Consider the following 23,607-nt stretch of genomic DNA (forward strand, 5'->3'; position numbering starts at 1 on the left):
TGGGGAGATCTCTCCAATGTTCGTTTAGGAACCATCTTTTATGCTAAGCAACAGTGCTTCACCCCTCCTCTCTCCCACGGACTGAGGCCAATCTCCACCTTTGTTTGGCAATCCAGACTTAACTGCGCAGGCCAAAAAAGTCCCCGCTTCGCTTGCCAAAACTTGTCTGCGCCTGTGCTGCCTCATGTTCAGGGGTCTCTTACTTGTCCGCTAGGTGACCTCAAGACCCTCTGCGAGCCTCTGTGAATGCTCCTTTTCATTTGCCTTAGTAACAGGGAGGAGGTGGGGCAAGTTTGGCTGAGGCAGCAGATGAAATCCATCTTCTGGACAGCAGCTATTGTTACCTGTAGTCCGAGGTCGGAGAGTCCCTGTACCATGCAGTTCTTTCTCTCAGGCCATTTATTTCTTGGTGTCTCTCCAAGTTCCTGATGGCAATGTTGAGGCAAATATTGTTCTTCGGACCGACTCTTACACCACCCCGTGGCTAAACATTGTTATCAGGATCTCGTGGCAGTAACACAATCCTCAAAGAGAGACAGAAAGTGTAAGAGGAAGAAAAGGAAAGGAAAAGAAAAGTGGTTTATATCTACGCAATCCGCTTTGTGTCAATGGTTTTAGGGATGTCTACATTGGAGGGGACACTAAACAAATCGTGTGCATTAGGTACAGATGCTGTGTCAACTGCTTTACCATTCTTCCATTCAAAACATACAATACCGCAGACAAAACAAAAGCTGTCAAAACTAATACCAAGATAACAACAATGGGGTGACACAACTTGTTCAGGATGCCTGTAGCAGTAGGTGACCACCCGAAAAGCATGTCCCACCACTTATGTTCTGCGTCCTTTTCTACTCAACACACAGTGGATTTCTTCAGCATTGTGGTTAACAGTTAGCAAGGTTTTCTGTCCATTTACTTGAACCTCTTCCAAGGTCTTGATCAAGTCTTGATGTTGCAACAATTGTTTTACCAATGTGAGATTCATCCCGATAGGTGTAGGCAACAATTTGTGAATCAGTGTGTAATTAAATTGTAAAAGCTGATGAGAGATAACTGGTGCTAAATAAGAAAAATCACATCCAGTAATTTTGAAAAAATTACAAGTACAAAAATTTGAATGATTTCTAACATTTATCATCACCATATCTACTAATATAGAGTTACAAGCAGTCCTCAAGCACACACAACCTTTGCCAATATACACTGATACTGTTTCTTGATTTTCAGGATGAACCTCAAAATGACAAACATTCTGCTCAGTGTCCAGACAAATGTCTTGAGCCCTGATTGTATTACTTTCGCAGATGAATCCTTGCTGTTCTCGCACAATGCAAGATTCTAAATTTATAGTTTGCCATTCTTCATCCACTTTTCAGGCCCATACTCTATGCTCGAAAGGATATAGTTCCGGTGTGGTTCAACCCTAATGCAACAATGGGGTAAATTATGTATATTGAAGCATTGTGTATGGTTAACACAAAGGCCGTGGTCATGTCTGTGATGGGCTCATAAGTGAAGTTTACCAAAGTCCACCAGGATTGGAGTTCTTTCTCAAATTCAGTGGCACCGTCCCAAACAACTTTCCAAATTTCGGTGGAGAAAGTGCCTTCTTCACCTTCTCTTATGATCAAGGCAGCCACTGATTGCATCCACAGCTGTGCCTGAATACAACTGAGAGCCAAAGAAAAGTTATTTTGGACCACACCAAGTGCATCTATTATCAGTTCATGGTCTTTTACATTTACCTTTTCCCATTTTGGTAACACTTTTGATAGCAGTCACTGGTTAGTTCTCAAAGCCAATAGGGAAGACTGCAAGGGCAGTTGCAATATTGCCAAATCACTAGTTGTGGTGGCCAATTTATTCATTAATATTTCTGAATCGATACCATTTAGAACTCCCAATCCTGTCCCCAACACACCAGTTAGGTCTCTCCGTGTTCGTTTTCTATTAGGTATTCATTTCCGCAGCCAGGTTGTCCACCCCTCAAAGGAGGTTCTCAGGAAAGGACCGGTTGACCTGACTGTTTTGCCAATTACACACCACCTGGATGTTCCTTGTCAAAGTGAAGTTGTAACAACAATCAGATATTAGTGAAATAAATAACTTACGCTTTTTCTATGGATAAACAACGTTTAATCCAATTCCTTAATTGTATTCCTTAAACACGTGTTCATTAGAGCATAAGCAAAACAGCGCTGGGTGTGTGGGGGATTTGCTCCACCCAACACGCACACCTTTTAACAATAAGAAGTGTGCTTAAATGCAGTAAGGTATTACATATTCATAATGACCCCAGGAATGCCTATACATATTCATAACCTTTCCCCATTTCTTATTAAAATGAGTCTCAGATAACCATTTTCATAGTCTCCTCCTTGACCCTCCCCTGTTGCGCCTGCGCAGTGTCACTTGGTGGTTTTGAGGAGGGGTCTTTGAGGGTCTTTGGATGAAGGCTCCTTCAGCTTCGTCACAGTGAAGTTTTTACCTGTGGCTCATTATGATGAATTGGCTGGAACCTAAGCTGCCAAGTCGACCAAAATCAGACTGGCGCCCCCTTTTTGCTGTAAATCTTGGCTATCTTGTCTCCTCAAGGTTACAGCTGGTGCTGTAAAACTTCCTGTCTTGGCATTCGATGAGGTTCTGTTTTTTTCTTAACACAATTGGTTACATACATCTCTAAACTAGACATTCATTATGTGGCTTAATGTGTTAGTTCGTTACTAGGCCCTTATTATGTAGTTGGTTAACCCTTAAAATGTTAGTTCCCTCTATCAATATAACTTCATAAACAAGTTTCATAACTTTTTACATAGAGCTTAACCACCTTTCCTTTTTCCAGGTTCAGAGCCCATGCCTCATTTGGTTATATCTGTAAACATTAAACATCTCAGCACGAATCACAACTGCATTTCTCACATTAGGAAAAACTTCATGGAAGGGGTTGTCAGACATTGGAACAGGCTGCCCAGGGAAGTGGTTGAGTCATCATCCCTGGAAGTATTCAAAAGACACATAGATAAGGTTCTTAGGGACATGGTTTAGAGGTGGACTTGGCAGTGTTAGGTTAACGGTTGGATTAGATGATCTTAAAGATATTTTCCAACCAAAATGATTCTATGATTCTGTGATTCTACAAATGGCATGAATTGAGTCAGGCCAGGTTACAGGCATTCCCTTATGCCCCAGGCTTAGCTTGCGCTCAGGGTGTTTCCACACTGCCAGACTGACTTGTCCCTCTCCTATATCCTGGTATCCAGGTCCTCCACACTCTGCACTTGTTAGCTGGCCATTAGGGAACCATTTGCTGGGCATGTCCAAGATGACAGTGTGCTCCAGGCTCTGCTCCAGGCACAGTGTGGACATGCACTACACAACTTTGGCTCTTTACCTGGTGCAATATTGCGATGCTAGTCTTAAGTCCCCAAACCCCAGTATCCCTCCTGTCACTTCCCAGAGCACACAGGAAGCAGATGGCTGCAGAAAAGCCCCTATTTTGGCATCCGTATTAGGAAAAAGAAACCCAGAAATAACTATAATTGTACTCCAGGGCTACAGGAGGATGTTGTCCAGCAGAGATCAGGATCAAGCACTGTGCAGCATTTAAGAAAACTGGAGGGCACCAGATAATGTTCAAACTGTTTTCTTTCTTACTTCTCTGTTAAATTAGGGCTACTGCAGAGTTTCAAGGCTGGATGGGGAAACACAACTCTCTTCAAAGTCCTTGTTTTGTTTATTGATTCAATAGTATTCGCTGACTGATAACTACCCAAGGCTAACAGGCTCATTTGATTTGCGAATGTTGTGATCTTTTACGTTATTTATGAGAAGAATAGCCATTTTACAGATAAGTAGTCTGCTTAAGGTGGGAGAACTCAGGGCTTGTAGTCCTCTGTTAGGGAAGCCAACTTTTTTTTCTTCCAATTTTCAGGGAGTCTTCTTTTCTTTTGAAGATTTCCATAGAATCACAGCACCATCTTTCCTTATTTCCCCTGTATGTGTGCAGTCAAGAGAACCAGGATGGCTTGAAATTAAATAAGCACAGACCAATCTTCAAGTAAAAGACTTTGTGATTTTAGGTTTTTCTTGGAACCAGAAGCAGAAGAGACAAAACACTGCATAAAAGAAGAGCTGGTTTTGTGTATTTTTGGCAGGGGTGACTGCTCTGGGAGATACTGGAAATCATGCAAGAAGGGTCTGTTCTTAAAACATTCTCAGCCCTGCTCTGAAGATTGAGGGCTTTAGATAAGCATTTGCACGTGAGGATCTTTATCCAAAAGAAACCACCCAACCTTTTGTAGTTCACCCATCACTGATAGTGATTTCCCCCCTCGCATCTCTCCCTGTGCACTTGCACACACACAGAAGTTCTTCGAGGCATCCTAAAAGCTTTTCCTTGCCCATAATATTTTAATCGTCTCTTGAGCAAGTTTTTCTCTTTGGTGAGGAAAAAGAAGAATGTCATTAAGTGCCCCATGCTGCCCAAAGGATTTAATCTCCTCAACCTCACCACACACATCAGGTTTGCTTTCCTCCCCCTTCTTCATGTTTTGCACTATTGTTTTCTTTCTTTTCCAGCCTGGAAATAAAACAACATCCCCCCCTCCCTGGCAGTGTGGGTGACAGAGGCAGAGAAATCACCTCGGTGTCAGCAAGAGTTTAGCCCCTGTCGAGGGTTTAGATTGCTGGGTGACAATAAAACCATGGCAGATGTATTGTTAACCTCCTCTCCCCCACCACTTCCCCCTTTTGCCCCTCCCTCTCCCCCCTTCCCACTAAGGACAGGTGATCGGGAGGGAAAGAAGGACAGAGAGAAGAGAGTTGGAAAAATTAAAAATGTTTTACTAATGCTACTAATAAGAATAGAGAAAATAATACAAAATATACAAAACCAATCTTGAAAGTCTCAGCAACTGCAGAGCCTGCAACCAAAGTCCTGGATTGGACTCTGCAGCCAACCGGAGCTGGATTCAGTCTCTCACTAGGCCTCAGTTCACAGGGACGACTAGCAAGGTCCTCTCCTAATGTCAGCCATAAGCAGAAGGGAAAAGGGCTGAGATCCTCGTGATCTTCCACTTTTATATGAAGTATTCATGTGAATGGAATGTTTTACACAGTTGGTCAGTTTCTTGGTCACCGGTTTCCCGTTGCCCCTCTCGCGAGATGTCCATCTGTGCTTATCAATAAGTTTGCATTCCATTGCTATGTTTACCAAAACATGCATCTGGTTCTTCAGGAAAATGCAGCTAATATGAAGGCTTTAGCTGACAGGCAAATTCACTAAAAGTGAAACTTGTTTTTTAACAAAACCAGGACAGCCCCGCAGTTGGGACCTGAACTTTCAGCAGCAGAGCATGGTGCTGGGTCATTGCACTAAAGGAAGCCAGATTGATACAAAGTGCTTGCTCACCTTGGGAAGGGAAGCATCAGAAGACAGTTAACAAAAATCTTTAGACACCATCTATTGTGAGCTTACAGCGGCAGAGGCTGACTTTTTCCTTGGAAAGATCACTGCAGAGTATATATTTACTGTTGTAACCCCCAAAATGACACAATATTTGGATGCTCGCTGCACTGGGGGGGTAGCGTAGGGACAGTGTGGATTTTAGAGCTGCTGAAACTGGAGATGGAGTGTGTGGATCCAACGTGCTGTGTAGTGTGTGAAGTTTTCAGCTTTGAAGACCTGAACTATCATGTCTACCAACAGTTAATGTGCTTAGAAAGAGGATGCTAAAATATTCTTTCTCGCTCCAGTTTGCAAATGAGAACTTGTTAGTCTGTAATGTCTTTTATTTATAGAACCTTTCGACTCAAAGGATCTGAAAGTGCCTCTATCTGGGAATCACTTCAATGATACCTCTGGGTGGGGATGCTTCTCTATGGGAGGCCTCTGACCGAGGTTTCAGGGTCTGCTTTGCCATGGACATACATGAGGGACCCAATTTGCCTTGCCAAATGCCAGCACTTGATACTAAAGGTTGGAGGGAAGGGCAGAAACCCACCCTAAGCCTGAGGAATAGGAAAGAGAGAAAACAGATGTGTAAACCATCTGGAAGAGGATTTGGATGGACACTGGCTGACTTTGAAAGCAGATGTTGGGAGGAACTATTGCCAGTGCTGGATGACATCTTTATATAAAGTGCCTGTACAGTGAAGTCACAGCTCAGAAGAGGCCATTTGGTGGCCCTACCTGGATATTTCACCATCCAACCCAGCTATCCCCAGCTGTGCTGCGGTGGCCTGGAGAAAACTCCAATGTGGACCTTACACAGGGGACACATCCCAGTGGCAGAGGTGCTCCTAAGGGCATGGGCCAAGGCTTTTAGCATGCAAATGCACTCATCCCTTTACCAGTGCGGTCACAGCAGTCCAGTTCAGCACCTGCCCATTCCCTGCTGTGGGTCTCCATTTTGGTTTGCAGTTTAATGCACTCATGCCACCATGCTAAAATCTTCAGAGCATCTTCTCTCCTCCATCCATGCCCCTCACAAGCCATCCCCAGCATCAGCACCGACGTTATATTTTTTTCTCCAAATCTCTTTCTTCCAAGCACCAGACAAGGTGCATTTTACACTCCTGTATCTTTGTCATGCATATGTCAGGGTTTCAAATTCCAGTTTAATTGGAGTCACATTGCTGGCTGTAATTTGGTGCTCTTGGGTCTTTTCCATGGAGAACATGCACTTTGCTTCAACCTTTCTCTACCTCCCAACAAAATCTGTCTCCTTCCTCCTTCATGGAGGGGGCTGGGGCTTGCACATCCTGGCATGCACAAGGGTCATGTTGCCTGATTTTAGGGCATCTCTCATTCTCTTCTTCTTCCTCAGAGAAGAGCACACCTGTGTGTACATATGGGGTTTTTTTCCCCCTTCTTGGTCTAGTGAGTGTTACATCATGTTTCACTCCCTTTGGTGCTCCTTCCACACGTGCTGCTTTGGATTTGTGGATGGGAGTGGGAATGAGTCCCTCTATGAACAAGCTAAGAGGAAGAAAGGGATGAAAAAAACTAAAAATAAAAAAAAGAAAGGGAATAAATATTTGGGAGGAGGGTGTTTAAAAGGTATTTAAAATGGATCATCACAAAACAAAACCTTACTGCACTGTTGCAGGAGATGATATTCAAATAGGCTAAGAAGGTGTCAATTGTAGTGAGGGGGCCTGCTGCTGCCGTCATAGTACTTGTGTTTTTTTGTAACTTCTTCAGCTGCCCCCAGGTAACATCACTAGCCTCTTCCTTCGGTCTCTTCCGTTTCTTACTTGCCCTCTGCTGCAAGGAGAGATATTGCAACTCTGGCATTGGATTCTATATTGCATTCTCCAACTCACAGTAAGGTTAAACATATTTTGCAGGAAACCACCTTGGTCCTGTTGGAAGAAGAACACATGCATACCCCCTTCCCCAGGTGATTAACTCTACAGGCCCTTGCCATTGACTGTTGTGCAGGGGATCCTGATACAAAGCCTTTGGTCTCTGAGACAGTGAATCCAGAACATGGAAGTGTTTTTCCACTGCTGTGATAGAAGAAGGGAGGCATAGTATGATTCAAAAAGTTTAAAGTATATGTTGCATTGTCTAATTGTTCCTGGGGCATCATATTCTCCCTTTTTTATTTTAATAACATTTGTTTCAGTGTGGAATGCGCCCGTTCAATAATAGCCTGTCCAATAGGAGAATGTACCTACGACGTGTGACACACCCCATTGCTATGAAAAATATTGCGTGGATCTGGCAGTGTAGCCAGGACTGTTGTCAGTTTTAATCTGTTGTAGCACATCCAGCACAGCAAAGCAGTGGGTCCAGTGGCACTGAACATGCTTGCTCTTCTCACTCGTATAAGCAGATGCACAAAGCATACCTGAAAATGTAGCTATAGAAATGTGTATATATTTCAAATGACCAAAAGATGAGACATATGTAACATCAGTCTGCTAAATGGCATTAGCTGTGAGCCCACAAGGGTTAACTCCAAGGGAGGGTGAATTTGTAATAAGGCCTTGACATTCTGGGCAAGAGCGAAGTATGTCTTTCGCTTGTTCAAGTGTGAGATAAAACATGGTTTTTAAAGCAGCAACATTTTTAAGGAAAAAAGTGTGTGATGCCCTGGCAGACTGGAAGCGGACTGTGGCTACAGTATAAGAGTTGACTACTGCATTTCCTTCTGTTATGGAACCTGGTAAAGTTTTATGAGAGCATAACAGACAATGGGTATCAGCGAAGCTGTCATGCAGTTTGCAATGATACAAACATTTCAAAGAGCTGCTGTTGTAAGATTTCTTTAAGAAAAGCAGAAGGGATGCATTGTAGGACCTTGACTACTTAGAATCACAAATCAAATTTAGAGGGTCCTCCTTAAAAAGCTCTAAGTAATGTAAAGCTGTACCAAGTTCTACTAATTGGGTTGAGTCATCAATAATTTTAACAGAATTATGCCAATCGTTATCTTCACACCAGACCACTACAGCTTTATGAGACTTCCCTGATCCATCAACAAAAACTGTATGAGCACCAAATACAAGTATGGTCTGTGGCCTGATGTCAAAGACATGCAATTTCTTCAGCAATTTACATTTAGGCACGCCAAAAGCTGTGCTGTTAAGAAAATCAGCTAGTGCAATTTGCAAGTACATAGATTGCAAATAAAAAAAATCAAAATCAAATTTCACAAATTGCAGCGATTAGAAATGACGCACACCAGGACGCAGACAAAGATTCACGCACAGACAGAGATCTTGTTCAGGAAGGAGCGCAGAGCCAGGCAGAGCAGAGAGCTGAGCCAGGCTGAGACCTTCTTTATTAGTGACAATTTATAGGATTTACAGATATGGACCTGGACTAAGATGTTACATAAGATGTTTTTCCAATAATTGTTATTAAAAACACTCCACACTGATGTTATCTTTGTTTCAGTTACTTTCCCACTCATTCACAAACCAGGACCAAGGACATTCACACATCATACGTACGGGGGCAGTTTTCCGACCCGAGATATTATTCTCACTGGCCTGGGCTATCACTTCTTACACTCATAAAAACCACACTTCTGTATAATCTGTCCAAGGCCCTTTAGCTGGAACTGCTGTTCCCACAACAAATGGTACATATATGACAGAAGGATCATGGCCTGTTAAGACCTGAATCCGCTCTCTGCATTTTTTGATCAGAGTAACAATCAATTCTAGAAGCTGAGTAACAGTTTTACAAAAAGAATTAGAAAAAAAAATCCATTCCATTTATATCAGTCTGTTTGCTTTCTCATCACATTGTCCTACAATAGCCACAGGTTGTTTTCGTGTTGTAGCTATAAATAGACAAATCTGCAAGTGTAATCAAATGCAGTCAGCCTGTAAGGTTTTCATAAACTTGTTCATCAAAGTCTCTAACCCCATTTTGGCTTTCATGTTTATTGGATAATGTTTATTCCTTTCCAGACTGTCACTTCTGTCAGTGCAGTGTTGGCTTTACAGATACTTCAGCTGCCAATACTGTTGGAAATACAGCATCCAAAATTTCCTTGGAGATTTCTCGCTCTGCACCTTCCAAGCACCTTCTTGTGGGATGTGCAACTAAACAAAGTTTTCAGAAAACGTTATTTGAGCTTACAATTTACTTAATGACCTAAGAGAGGTATAGGGCTTTCTGGCAAATACACGAATTCATGTGTTAAAACTTTGTTCCAAATTTGGCATTCCATTGATTTAAAAAAAAAAAAAAAGGCCTTTCTCTCTCTCTTTTCCTTTCTTTCTTTCTTTCTTTCTCTCTTTCTTTCCTTCCTTCCTTCCTTCCTTCCTTCCTTCCTTCCTTCCTTCCTTCCTTCTTTCCCATGACCTCAAGAACTAGCACAGTAAATTTACGAAGAAGTTTCTAACAACTAGTTACCACAGACTAAGTCTATTAATTTTTGTTTGTTTTGAGCAGAACCACGTAGAGCTGAGCTGAGCTGAGCCAGGCAGAACGCATCTTTATTAACCATTCTCAATTTATAGGTTTACAGATACGGCCCTGGACCAAGAGGTCCAGGCCTTCTTTGTCTCTGTCTACTCTGCTGGAGGCTGTCCTGGGGAGCCCTGTACCCCTGAGACCCCGGATGAAGCCAGGTCAATGGAGGAGGTTGCTTTAGTCGATGAGGACTGGGTTAGGGAGCAATTAAATAGTCTGGACATCCATAAATCCATGGGTCCAGATGGGATGCATCCGCGGGTGCTGAGGGAGCTGGCTGAAGTCATTGCTGGACCGCTCTCCATCATCTTTGCCAAGTCTTGGGAAACGGGGGAGGTGCCCGAGGATTGGAGGAAAGCAAATGTCACTCCAGTCTTCAAAAAGGGCAAGAAGGAGGACCCGGGTAATTATAGACCAGTCAGCCTCACCTCTGTCCCTGGGAAAGTAATGGAACAGCTTATCCTTGGTGCCATCTCAAGGCATATCAAGGATAAGAGGGTTATTAGGGGCAGTCAGCATGGCTTTACCAAGGGTAAGTCATGCTTGACCAACCTCATAGCCTTTTATGAGAATGTAACAAGGTGGATGGATGATGGCAGAGCGGTGGATATGGTCTACCTTGACTCAGTAAAGCCTTTGACACAGTCTCCCACAGCATCCTCACAGCTAAGTTGAGGAGGTGTGGTCTAGACAATAGAGTAGTGAGGTGGGTTGCAAACTGGCTTAAGGAGAGAAGCCAGAGAGTGGTAGTCAATGGTGCGGAGTCTAGTTGGAGGCCAGTATCTAGTGGAGTGCCTCAGGGTTCAGTACTGGGGCCAATATTATTCAATATATTCATTAACGATTTGGACAAGGGAATAGAGTGTACTATCAGCAAGTTTGCTGATGACACTAAGCTTGGAGGTGTGGCTGACACGCCAGAAGGCTGTGCTGCCATCCAGCGGGACCTGGACAGGCTGGAGAGTTGGGCAGGGGATAACCTAATGAAATTTAACAAGGGAAAGTGTAGAGTCCTGCATCTGGGCAGGAACAACCCCAGGTTCCAGACTAGGTTGGGAAATTACATATTAGAGAGCAGTGTCAGGGAAAGGGACCTGGGTGTCCTGGTGTACAACAGGATGACCATGAGGCCGCACCAGTGCAGAGTAGAGTGGGACAATCACCTCCCTTGCCCAGCTGGAAATGCTGTAATTGATGCACCCCAGGACATGGTTGCCCTCCTGGCTGCCAGGGCACACTTGGTTCATGTTCAACTTGCCATCAACCAGAACTCCCAGATCCCTCTCCACAGAACTGCTCTCCGGCATCTGTATGTACAGCCAGGGTTGCCATGTCCCAGGTGTAAAATCCAGCACTTGCCATTGCTAAACTTCATGCAGTTGATGATTGCTCAGTTCTCTAATTTTTCCAGGTCCCTCTGCAGGGCCTCTCTACCCTCAAGACTGTCGACAGCTCCCCTGAATTTTGTGTCATTGGCAAACTTACTAAGCAATTCCTCAAGTCCTGAGTCTAAGTCATTTATAAAGACGTTGAAGAGTGCAGGCCCGAGGATGGATCCCTGCAGAATCCCGCTAGTTACTGGTCGCCAGCCCGTCATAACCCCATTGAGGCTGAACCATCAGTCATTTGCTCACCCACTGCATTCTTTATTTATCTGACTGTATGCTGGACATCTTTTCCAGGAGGATACTGTGAGAGAAAGTATCAAAGGCTTTACTGAAATCCAAAAATATCACATCGACTGGCTTCCTTTGGTCAACTAGGTGGGTAACTGTCAATGTTTAATGCAGGGTGACAATAAACCGTGGCAGATGCTTTGTTAATCCCCTTCCTTTCCCCCCCCTCATCCCCCCCCACTAAGGAAAGGCAATAGGAGAGCATAGAGAGGCAAAAAGAGAGAGGACTTGGATGTTGGAAAGAATTAAAAATGTTTTACTAATGCTAATAATAAAATAGAGAAAATAATACAAAATATACAAAACCAATCTCGAAATTCCCGGCATAGATCAGCACTGGCTCCACACTGCTCCAGCAGCTGCAGGGCAGGCACCCAGAAGTCTTGCGTTGGACTCTACAACAGACCAGAACTGGATTCTAGGATGCAGGGTCTGTCACTAGGCCTCAGGTTGCAGGAACAGCGGACAGAGTCCTCCCCAGATGTTGGCCACAGTTGAAGAGAGAAAGACTCTCGTGATCTCCCACTTCTATATGATGTTATGATGTGGATGGGATGGAATACTTAGTTGGTCAGTTTTAGTCACCTGTTCAGTTTGCTCCTCCTTCCAAATACACGATGTGCATTCTTATCACGACCTTGCATTCCATTGCTATGTCTACCAAAACATGTATCCAACTTCAGAAAAGTGCAGTTGCTAAGAAGAACTTAGCTGAAAGGAAAATTCATTAAAAGAGAAACTGGTCTTGTTTTTAACAAAACCAGGACAGTAAATTTTTCATAGTATGAAATTAAGTTTGTTAAGCAGGACTTTCCCCTCATGAACCCATGCTGGCTGGGACCAATGACTGCATTGTCATTCAGATATTTTTTGATAACTCCCAGAACAATTTTCTCCATGATTTTGCCAGGAAGAGAAGTGAGGTTGACAGGACTGTAGTTGTCAAGGTCATCCCTGTTGCCAGTCTTGTAGATTGGGACAATGCTTGCCAGCTTCCAGTCAACTGGGGCCTCTCCAGATTCCCAGGAACGATGAAAAATCACAGAGACAGGTCTCACTATGACATCAGACAACTCCCTAACTACCCTTGGATTAATTCCATCAGGCCAAATCAACTTGAAGGGATCTAGCTGGAGTAGCAAATCCCACACAAGTTCTGGTTTCAATAGGAGTTTATTGTTCTCACATACATGGTTCTCTAACCCAGGGCTATGGGGGCTCCCAAGTCCATCATCCATGTTGAAGACCAAGGTGAAGAAAGCATTAAACATCTCGGCTTTGTCTATTTTTCTGTTTATAAGGTGACCATGCTCATCAAGTAATGGGCCAATGTTATTTCTAGTTTGCCTTTTGCCATTAATATATTTTAAAAGCCTTTTTTATTGTCCTTCGCAGTATTGGCCAGATTCAACTCTAATTGAGCTTTGACAGCACGAATTTCCTCCCTACAGTGGCGAGCAGCATCTCTGTAGTCCTCCCGTGATGTCTGACCTTGCTTCCAATGACTATGTAATTTCTTTTTATTCTGTAGTTCAAGAAGATCCCTACTCAACCAGGCTGTTTTTTTGCCTTGCCTGCTAGATTTTCAGCATTTTGGAATTGCCTGGTCCTGTGCTTTTAGTAGGTGCTACTTAAAAAGCAACCAACACTGATGGACCCCAGCACTTTCAAAAGCTTCTTCCCAGGAAACCTTACTTAGTAGTTCTCTGAGCAACCTGAAGTCTGGTCTCTTCATATTTAGAGTTGAGATCTTTGCCGTGATTAGGAACGACGCATACCAGGACGCAGACAGAAATTCATGCAGAGGCAGAGATCTTGTTCAGGAAGGAGTGCAGAGCCTGGCCAAGCAGAGAGCTGACCTAGGCCGCCTTCTTTATTCAACATTGACAATTTATAGGATTTACAGGTACAGGCCTGGACTAAGATGTTTACAAAAGGTGTTCTTCCACTATTTGTTATTAAAAACACACTAAACTCATGTGATGTTTGTGTCACTTGTTTTTCCACTCATTCACAGACCCGGCCCAAGGACATTCACACATCCCATGCACTTGGGGTTGGTTATCCGGCCCAAGATACCATTCTCACAAGTCTGGGCTATAACTTTTTACAATTACAAGAAACGTGCTTCAAAGTAATCTGTCCAAGGCCCTTTAGATATTATTATGTTAGTATTATGTCTTTGACCGTCCAGATGGTCATGTTAATATTGATCTTCTTTTATCATCCAGGTGGCTGGAACCGCACATATTGCTTTCCCACATTTTACTTTCCAACAGATCTTGATGTCAGTTTTCCTCCCATTAGCAAAGATTTTAAACCTGACTGCTTTGTGGTCGCTGTGGCCAAAGGAGCCACCAGCACCACTTCTCCCATGAGACCTCTGCTAGTGAGTAGCAAATCTAAGAAGGCATCTTTCCTGGTCTGTTTCCTTAGTACCTGTACCAAGAAGTTATCATCCAGATGCTTTAGGAATCTTCTGGACTTGTTGGTGCCAGCTGTGTGATATTCCCAGTTGATATCTGGCAAGTTGAAGCCCCCCATAAGGACAAGGGTAGAGGACTTAGAGGTATCCCTTAGTTCCTTAAAGAATAATTCATCGATGTCGTCATCTTGGCTGGGAGGCCTATAGTAGACTCCCATGACCACATCCACTTTATTTGTCTGTCCCTTAATCCTTACCTAGAGGTCCTCAACTTTGCCATTGTCAGCTGCCAGCTCTTTGCATTCTATCGCCTCTGCTACATACAATGCCACACCCCCCCCCCCCCCCCACCTCTCCTGCCCTGCCTATCCCTTCTGAATAGCCTGTAGCTATCCATCATGGCTCACCAGTCACAGGATTCATCTCATCAGGTTTTGCTAATGCCAGACCAGTTGAAGCTGAATGCAATACTTTCCCTCCACTACACGCATGCTCCTTTCTGGATTGTTCTGGCATTTGGATCTGAAGTTTTAGGTTGGCTTTACAGAAATTGAAGACTGGAGAAAGAGAAAGTTCTTGCCTTTGCTTTTGAAAATTGTTCCAGGTCCTGTTTTAACAGCATTTTTAGCACTCACACAGTGAGCAGGTCAAGTTCAAGGAGACCTTTCTAAAGCATAGGCAGAGGCTCATTTACTTGCTGCATCTTAAATGCTCGTGGGTTGTTGGGTTGTTAGCTTGGCCCAGTTTGTAGTCTTAGGCATGGAATGATCCCCATGACCTCTCTCTCATCTGGAAAACATGCCCTAGTGTATATCCAAACCACTTCAAACCTCACCGTTAGTTTCAGACACATAGACCTGGTTTTGGAGCACCTTATTCTGCCCAAGCAATGCCTTTTGTAAATACTGTGATAAATAGTGGGGAATTTAGGGAGACTTAAAGGTTTTATCCAGCCTGTTCTCCTCATCTTCTTCTTCTCACAACTCCTTGCAGATCCATGGTCCTTCCTCTGTGGAGGACTGAAAGCTCAGTCCCCAATTAATGCTGCTCAGAGGTGCACTCATTTCTAAGGTGACATTAGCAGGTTTTGTATGGAGTAGGGTGTCTGCAGTAACTGATCCCTTGCTCTTCCTCAGCTCTCATCTGTGCCTTGAACCATGTAGTTGCTGCAACTCAACTTGGGTTTGTGCAGAGGAGATGCTGTCTTCTCTTCTTGCTCTTTTTTCTTTGTTGCAAGTGAGGGGTATACAGTGCTTGACCCAGGAAACCTTGGAGAACGTGAAGAAACCATGGCAAATGTCAACAAGAGGGTTGGCCAAAAAACTTGAAGTAATTGGTGTGCCATTGTAGCTTGCACCAAATCCTACCTATTCTTCATGAATAAAGTACATAAATAAAAATATATGGATTTGTATGCACACATGCTTGCTGTTTGCTTTTCAGTTTCTTCTTTGAATTTAATTAGTTGAGTTGTGTATTTAAGCTACCATCCTCACCAAGGGCACATACCATGCAGACTTTGCTTGAATTTCCCAGAAGTCCTTGCTGATACTTTTGGCTGCAGCTGCACCTCTTTCTCTGGGCACGACCTCCTCTTTTTAATCTGAGATCCCTGACCATGGGATTCCAGCCTACAAAAGCAAATGCCAGAAGGGAGGATTAAAGCCTGCATCAAAGTGAGTCTGCTTTGAGTTGTTATGAGAGGACCTGTGTCTGGAAGTGTTAATTCAGAGGACTATCTTCCACCCCTTCTCCCCACACCTTCCCCAATCCCAGTCTTTTATTTTTTTGGACCAGTAACCTCACATTTCTGTAATCTAAATGTGCAAATGCTTTGCAGTCATGGTCCAGTAGCTGGGTTAATCTCAGACCCCTGGAGTGGCAGATGGTTGATTGGTTGCTGATTTAAGTTCCAGAGAATCGTGCCACCTATTATCTTTACACAGGCTGCTGCTTAACCTTGGGCAAAATCAGTGAAAAGCAAAGCAAAGCAAACACTCTTTGCTCTGCATTTCCACAGGTGAAAACGTAAAATATTTCACTTTTGTGTTAATGACTGGAGAGGTGGACAAAGAGGGGAGAGAAGGTGGTAGGGGAAGAAGGGAGAGGAAGATCTTATTTTAGTACCAGAAGTGCAGAAGCACAGGGCAGAATACATTTGCCACACTCATGATGTTTAATCACAAGCACTTACCCTGTTTTAAATAGTTTTGCAATGTGGGAATCCTTGGCTTTGGCTCCCTGCTTTGATTCTTAAACAAAGAAGGTGGGTTGGCATCCTGTGACACCTTCCTGCTCTTCCTGAGCCTTTCTGATGTGGGTTGTCATGGGAATCCATGGCTCCACTCTCTGCCATCACGGCTTAATGCATGCCCAGGACTATTTGGGAGGAGAAACCTACACATCTGTGTGGGTTAAGGAGAATCACAGAATGGTTAGTGTTAGAAGGAATCTCTGGATATCATCTAGTCCAAGACAAGCTTGGGGGAACTACCAAAACTGAGTGCAGCTGAGAGTGAACCCCGGCACAAGGTTCTTAGAGGACCCCAGCTGGCAGGTGGTGGTCAGCCCACAGAAAGACGCAATAAAATGGAGAAGGACACAGTGAAACTTTGGATGCTTGTGACCATTTTCTACACAGTCATTCCCACAATCAAGGTTCTCTCTTTTCTCTGGGAAATGCCACAGACTCAGATGAAGAATTTGGGAAGAGAGTATGGGTTCACTGTGCGGAGTCCAGTGACAAAATCTGTGAACATAGTAAGAACAAGGGGTTATAGTTGTAAAGGTTTTTGTTTCTTCCTTTTCCCCTTACAAATTTATTATTGCAGTGTTAGACATGAAATTTAGGATGTGCGTAGCACAGAAACTGATATTCCAAGCACGAAGCAAAAGAGTCAAAAAAGATCAAGCTAAACAGGGCTTCTTTTTAATGCATGCCATTATGATGGCTTAGGTTTTAGAACAGTTTGTATTGTATCCAAATGATCTATGTGTGAATAATTGTTACCAACCTCCTGACACCAGGACCTAATTAGGAAGTAAGAGCCTTAACTAGGCCATTTGCATAGTGAGCTTCCATATGTCTCCTTGTGTAACTTATAAGTGCTCAAGGTTTGTTTTTTCTCCCTAAATCAGGGCCTTATTTAGTTTCCCAGTGAAAGGCAGTTCCACTTGCAATGATTTTGTTTATAATAATTCACTTGCAAGTTCCCTTCCAGGAACTGTCATTGTCTTCCAGAAGGGAGGTTAGTGCTGGCCCCCTGGCAGTGATAATTGTAATCAGACCTGTCAGCCTTCACACAACCTACACTTATCACTTTTCTCTGAAGCCTATCACCAGTGCTGCTTCTTAGGGAAAAACAGTCACATTTTTTTCTGTTCATGTTTGATGGCTTTCACCTTTGAAAGCATGGAGAGGAGCAAAATGACTGCCAGTTGCAGTTAAAGAAAATGTTGGTCCTGGTGTAAAGCTCTGCATCTAGAGAGCCAGGGAGCAGGCAGATAGTCTAGGGAATGTTGAGGATTTTAATTTGTTTGTGACATGTGTGCAGGAGATTCAGAACAGTGTTTTTTCCAAGGGTAATGCTCACAGAAACTAGCTCTGCAGACCTGATAGATGGGGGGTTCAGGTGGCTTGTGGTTGTTGGCAGTGGTACCCTCTCTCCCTGCTATTTTGTGCAGTAATCTGTGGCTTTCCCCATGTTCAACTTCTTGGACACATTATGGCCAGAAAAGTGGCTGTGGTCAGTTCTGGAGGTGATGGCTGGCATCCAGGGATGGGCATAGTGCAGGACTGATGGACCCACTGTCACCAGCACACTGCAGTACAGCAGTGACCGATTGGAGAGTTTGGTGGTGTTGGGAAGGATGTGGTTCAGTCTTTTATTCCTCCCAGGACATATGAAAATTGTCCACCCTAGTGTTATTCACTGGGAAACACATCACGCCATTTACTAGTTTTACTCCATTTTCACTCCATAATTCCTACTGATATGCTAATCATAGAATCACAGAATGATAGGGATTGGAAGGGACCTCAAAAGATCATCTAGTCCAATCCCCCTGTCGAAGCAGGAACACCTAGATGAGGTTACACAGGAAGGTGTCCAGGCGGGTTTTGAATGTCTCCAGAGAAGGAGCCTCCACAACCCCCCTGGGCAGCCTGTTCCAGTGTTCTGCAACCCTCACTGAGAAGAAGTTTCTTTTCAAATTTAAGTGGAACCACTTGTGTTCCAGTTTGAACCCATTATCCCTTGTCCTACCGTTGGCTGTCACCGAGAAGAGCCTGGCTCCATCCTCATGACACTCACCCTTCATATATTTGTAAACACTAATAAGGTCACCCCTTAGTCTCCTCCAAACTCTGGAGACCCATCTCCCTCAGCCTTTCCTCATAAGGGAGATGCTCCACTCCCTTCATCATCTTTGTGGCTCTGCGCTGGACACTCTTCAGCAGTTCCCTGTCCTTGAACTGAGGGGCCCAGAACTGGACACAATATTCCAGGTGCGGTCTCACCAGGGCAGAGTAGAGGGGAGGAGAACCTCTCTCGACCTAATAACCACTCCCCTTCTAATACAGCCCAGGATGCCATTGGCCTTCTTGGCCACAAGAGCACAGTGCTGACTCATGGTCATCCTGCTGTCCACCAGGATCCCCAGGTCCCTTTCCCCTACACTGCTCTCTAATAGGTCATTCCCCAACCTATACTGGTACGTGGAGTTGTTCTTGTGCAGATACAAGACTCTACACTTTCCCTTGTTATATTTCAGGGAGGTGAGGCTGACCGGTCTATAGTTACCCGGGTCCTCCTTCCTGCCCTTTTTGAAGACTGGAGTGACATTTGTTTTCCTCCAGTCCTCAGGCACCTCTCCCATTTCCCAAGATTTGGCAAAGATGATGGAGAGTGGTCTAGCAATGACCTCAGCCAGATAATAAATCGCCTTTCTTTTTTTTTTTTTTTTGCTTTTTTTTTGCCTTTTTTTTTTTTTTTTTACATTGAATCAAAAACCTAGGTGAAAAAAATAACTTTGGCTTGACTACTGCAACCAACGTGTAATATTTCATTATCTTTTCTTTCATTGAAATCTGTTCATGCAGATGTAATACACATTTAAACATATTGAACTAAACATTTTTCCCTTCAAGAATACCTCAAGTGTTTGGTCACAGTGGGGATGAAATTATTGATTGAATTTGTCACATATTTGGAAACATGACCTTAATCCGCAGGTTTCAATGAAGATATTTTCCCCACGTATTTCATGAAGTCAGATAAGTAAATTATATTTTGACATGTTAAAGATGTTCCATTTTGGACAAAGCAAGTGATATCCCAGTTGTGTCCCTGAAACTCAGTGCCCTGCGTTGCTTGTTAACAACTGCACATTTATTGTTTCAGTGTTCCAGTTTGCTATCAACTATCAATGCACTGCTACATACCAAATAATCAATAGTTCTCTCAGTTGACTATGCCCTGGAAATACAATATTACTGTTAATATTGATCCACACAGCAGAAATCAGGGCATCAAACTTTGCAGGCATTAATTTCTAGCACCCTGGCTTTTACTTGCAGAGCAACTGGCTTGAAAATTGCTCCAGCATGCTATCCCCCAGGGTCCAATGTTTTCTGCACACCCTCCTTCCATGTATAATAATGAGCACAAACATAAACACAAGGGTATCAGGGCACGTGTGACCTGCAGATATGGTGCATATAGTTTAATTTCAGCCTTCTGTGGTTTCTGGATGCAGCAAACCAGCTGCAAAGAGTGCTGGTAAAATCAAGCTTTATCAGCTCTAGTATACTTCTCTAACAGTGCAGTGCAGCAGCTTGGCTGGCCAAGCTAATCAACACCCTGGTGTGCTCTTCTTTATGGGAAGAATGAGATGGGCTGTGGAGAGGTGGCTTGAGATATCCGGCAGCCCTCTTCAAAAATTGCGAGCAATGTCATTCGTGAAGACGTGGTTTTCTTGTGGAGGTGACTTCAGGCTCTTGTTATTGGTCAGGAGGAAAAAAGCCCTGCAACATCAAGGTGTGCTGGCAGTGTCAAGAGTTTCCATTCTTTGCTCTCCTGCCACCCCAGGCTGCCAGGTTACCTTGAGGAGGAGAAAATGTGGTGCTCCTTCACACACACCACTGTGAGTTTGGCAGTCTTTGCCATATCTGCAATGGCTTCGCAATGAAGCTGTGAAAGTTGGACAGATCAATTTTACAGTTGTCAGTCTTCCCAGAAGCAGCCCAGAATTTCATTAACTAAGATATAGGCATGCTTTCCTGTAAGCTCTTTTCTGATTTTACTGGATCCAGATAAATTAAATCAGTATTTTATCTATGTGCACTAAAACTGGTTGGCACAGTGCTCTTCATATAGGAATACTATAGTTCTGGTCTCCTGCATTTGAGCAGCAGCTGCACTATAACGTGCTGCCATCACTGACAGAATTTCTTTAATAAGTGTCTCTACTTCAATAATAAGAGTGCTGGGGAGAAAGTAACCTGGACATGAGTAGAACATAACCTTTGTGAGAACAAGCAAGGAGATGTAAGCATGTGGGAGAAGGGAGTGGCTCCACCATGCCACCATGGCTAGGAAAAGGTGCAGGACAACAGTGGAAGAGTAAAAACAGGAGCCTCAGATGGCTGGAAGGAGTTCATGAGAGCCCCTACCGAGGTGAGGGAAGAAAACAGCTTTCCTTTCTAGATTTTCTGTAGCAGAGACTCATGCATGAATTCCAGGAATTCTTCTAAAATTAATAATTTATTCACAAGGTACAGAGCAGAGCAGCTCGAGATGGGTGAAGAGGGACAGAATCACAGAATGGTTGGGGTTGGAAGGGATTTCTGCAGATCATCTAGTCCAACCCACCTGCTAAAGCAGGTTCACCTACAGCAGATCGCATGGGAATGCATCCAGGTGGGTTTTGAATGTCTCCAGAGAAGGAGACTCCACAGCCTCTCTGGGCAGCCTGTTCCAGTGCTCTGTCACCCTCAAAGGAAAGAAGTTTCTCCTCATATTCAGATGGACCCTTCTATGCTTCAGTCTGTGCCCGTTGCCCCTCATCCTATCCTTGGGCACCACTGAAAAGAGTCTGGTCCGATCCTCTTGATATCCACCCTTGAGATATTTATAAGCATAAATAAGGTCCCCTCTCAACCTTCTCTTCTCCAGGCTGAAAAGACCCAGCTCTCTCAGTCTTTCCTCACAAGAAAGATGCTCCAGACCCCTGAACATCTTCATAGGTCTCTGCTGGACTCCTTCCAGTAATTCCTTCTACTTCTTAAGCTGAGGACCCCAGAACTGGACTCAGTACTCCAGATGCGGCCTCATCAGGGCAGAGTAGAGGAGGAGGATAACATCCCTCAACCTGCTGGTCACACTCTTCTTAATGCACCCCAGGATACCATTGGCCTTCTTGGCCACAAGGGCACATTGCTGATTCATGGTCAACTTGTTGTCCACCAGGACTTCCAGGTCCTTCTCCACAATGCTGCTTTCCAGCAGGTCAAGCCCTAACATGTACTGGTGCCTGGGGTTATTTCTCCCTAAGTGCAGGACCCTACACTTGCCTTTGTTGAACTTTGTTGAGTTTCTTCTCTGCTCAGTCCTCCAGCCTGTCCATATCACACTGAATGGCAGCACAGCCTTCTGCTGTATCAACCCTTTCTCCCAGTTTGGTATCAATAGACTTGCTGAGGGTGCACTCACTATCTTCATTCAGGTCATTGATGAACAGGTTGAACAAGACTGGACCCAGTACTGACCCCTGGGAAACACCACTACCTATAGACCTCCAACCATGCGCTGCACTGTTGATCGCAACCTTCTGAGCTCTGCCATTCAGCCAGTTTATGATCCATCTCACTGTGCACTCATCCAACTCGCACTTCCTGAACTTACCTATGAGGATGTTGAGAGACAGCCTCAAAAGCCTTGTTGAAGTCAACGGTAGACAACGTCCACTGTTCTTCCCTCATCTACCCAGCCAGTCATGCCATCATAGAAGGCTATCAGGTTGGTCAAACATGATTTCCCCTGGGTGAATCCATGTTGACTACTCCTGATAACCTTCTTTTCCTCTACGTGCTTGGAGATGATGACCAGAATGAGTTGTTCCATCACCTTTCCAGAGACTGAGGTGAGGCTGACTGGTCTGCAGTTTCCTGGGCTGTTATTCTTGCCCTTTTTGAAGACTGGAGTGACACTGTCTTTCTTCCAGTCCTCAGACATCTCTCCTGTTCTCCATGACCTTTCAAAGATGATTGAGAGTGTCTCAGCACTCGCAGATGCATCTCATCTGGGCCCATGGATTTTTGGGTGTCCAGTTTGCTGAAATGATCTCTAACCTAATCCTCAACCAAGGTAAAGTCTTCCTTTTGCCAGACTTTCTCTCTTACCTCCAGGGTCTCGGATTCCTGATGGCCGGACTTAGCAGTGAAGACAGAAGCAACGAAGGCATTCATTAACTGTCTTTTCTGTATCCTCCATCACCAGGGCAACCACCTCATTCAGCAGCAGACCTACATTTTCCCTAACCTTCTTTTTGCTGCTGACATACTTGAAGAAGCGTTTCTTGTTGTCTTTGATGTCCCTGGCCAGATTTAATTTCAACTGAACCCCCAGTGAAAAAAAACTTGGACAATTATACCCCCACAATCCAAGTCCCCAGCTCCTGTGCATCACTCTGGGCCAATTGCAAGATTGGAGTCTGTTCTTCATTGGATCTCCACATTTTGATCAGGCGGGCTGTCAGTCAAATTCCTGACCTCCAGTTGCTATTTTGCCCCTGCAGCTGTAGAAAAATAAGTTATTGGAAAACCAAAACATTCTTATGTTTCGTCTTCTTTTAGATGACATTCTGTTCCTTATCTCTAGGGATGCAGCTCTCTTTGTCTTCTAGCTTCAAGTTTCTGAGGCCCTTTTTATGTAATGAAGCAGAAAGTTCAAAGGCTCACAGCTTGCAGAAGTTATGCTAAGCAAAATATAATTATGCCAAGTGAATTCTATATGAGCAGTTTCTAAACATGTTCTGTAAGAAGCAGTATGCAAAATAATTAAATGAGCTAAGGCAGTCTGTTCCCTATCAGAAGCCTTCCTTGCCATGTGGCAGGAGAAGCAGCACCCCAGCCCATGGGGCTCCTGACATGGAGCCATCTGAGCCTTGAGTGACTCAGTCTGCTAACATGGTCACGCACTGTTGAGGGTTTTGATTGCGGGGTGACAAGAAAACCGTGGCAGATGTATTGTTAACCTCCTCTCCTCCCCCACTTCCCGCTTTTGCCTCTCCCTCTCCCCCCTTCCCACTAAGGACAGGCGATTAGGAGGAAAAGAAGGACAGAGAGAAGAGAGTTGGAAAAATTAAAAATGTTTTACTAATGCTACTAATAAGAATAGAGAAAATAATACAAAATATACAAAACCAATCTTGAAAATCCCAGCAAATGCAGAGCTGGCACCCAAAGTCCTGGATTGGACTTTGCAGCCAACCGGAGCTGGATTCAGTCTCTCACTAGGCCTCAGTTTGCAGGGACAACTAGCAAGGTCCTCTCCTAATGTTGGCAA

General features: G+C 44.1%; 1 protein-coding gene across 1 annotated transcript in view; it reads left to right on the forward strand.

Moving 5' to 3' along the window:
• The window catches only part of LOC102083899 (SET-binding protein), a 311,256-nt gene that overhangs the window by 97,394 nt on the left and 190,255 nt on the right, over positions 1 to 23,607 (forward strand). The window contains 1 exon segment of the mRNA XM_065045110.1: positions 16,730 to 16,801. Coding sequence (XP_064901182.1) covers positions 16,730 to 16,801 — 72 coding nt within the window.

This window comes from Columba livia, chromosome W (genome assembly GCF_036013475.1).
Source record: "Columba livia isolate bColLiv1 breed racing homer chromosome W, bColLiv1.pat.W.v2, whole genome shotgun sequence".
Classification (NCBI taxonomy): Eukaryota; Metazoa; Chordata; class Aves; order Columbiformes; family Columbidae; genus Columba; species Columba livia.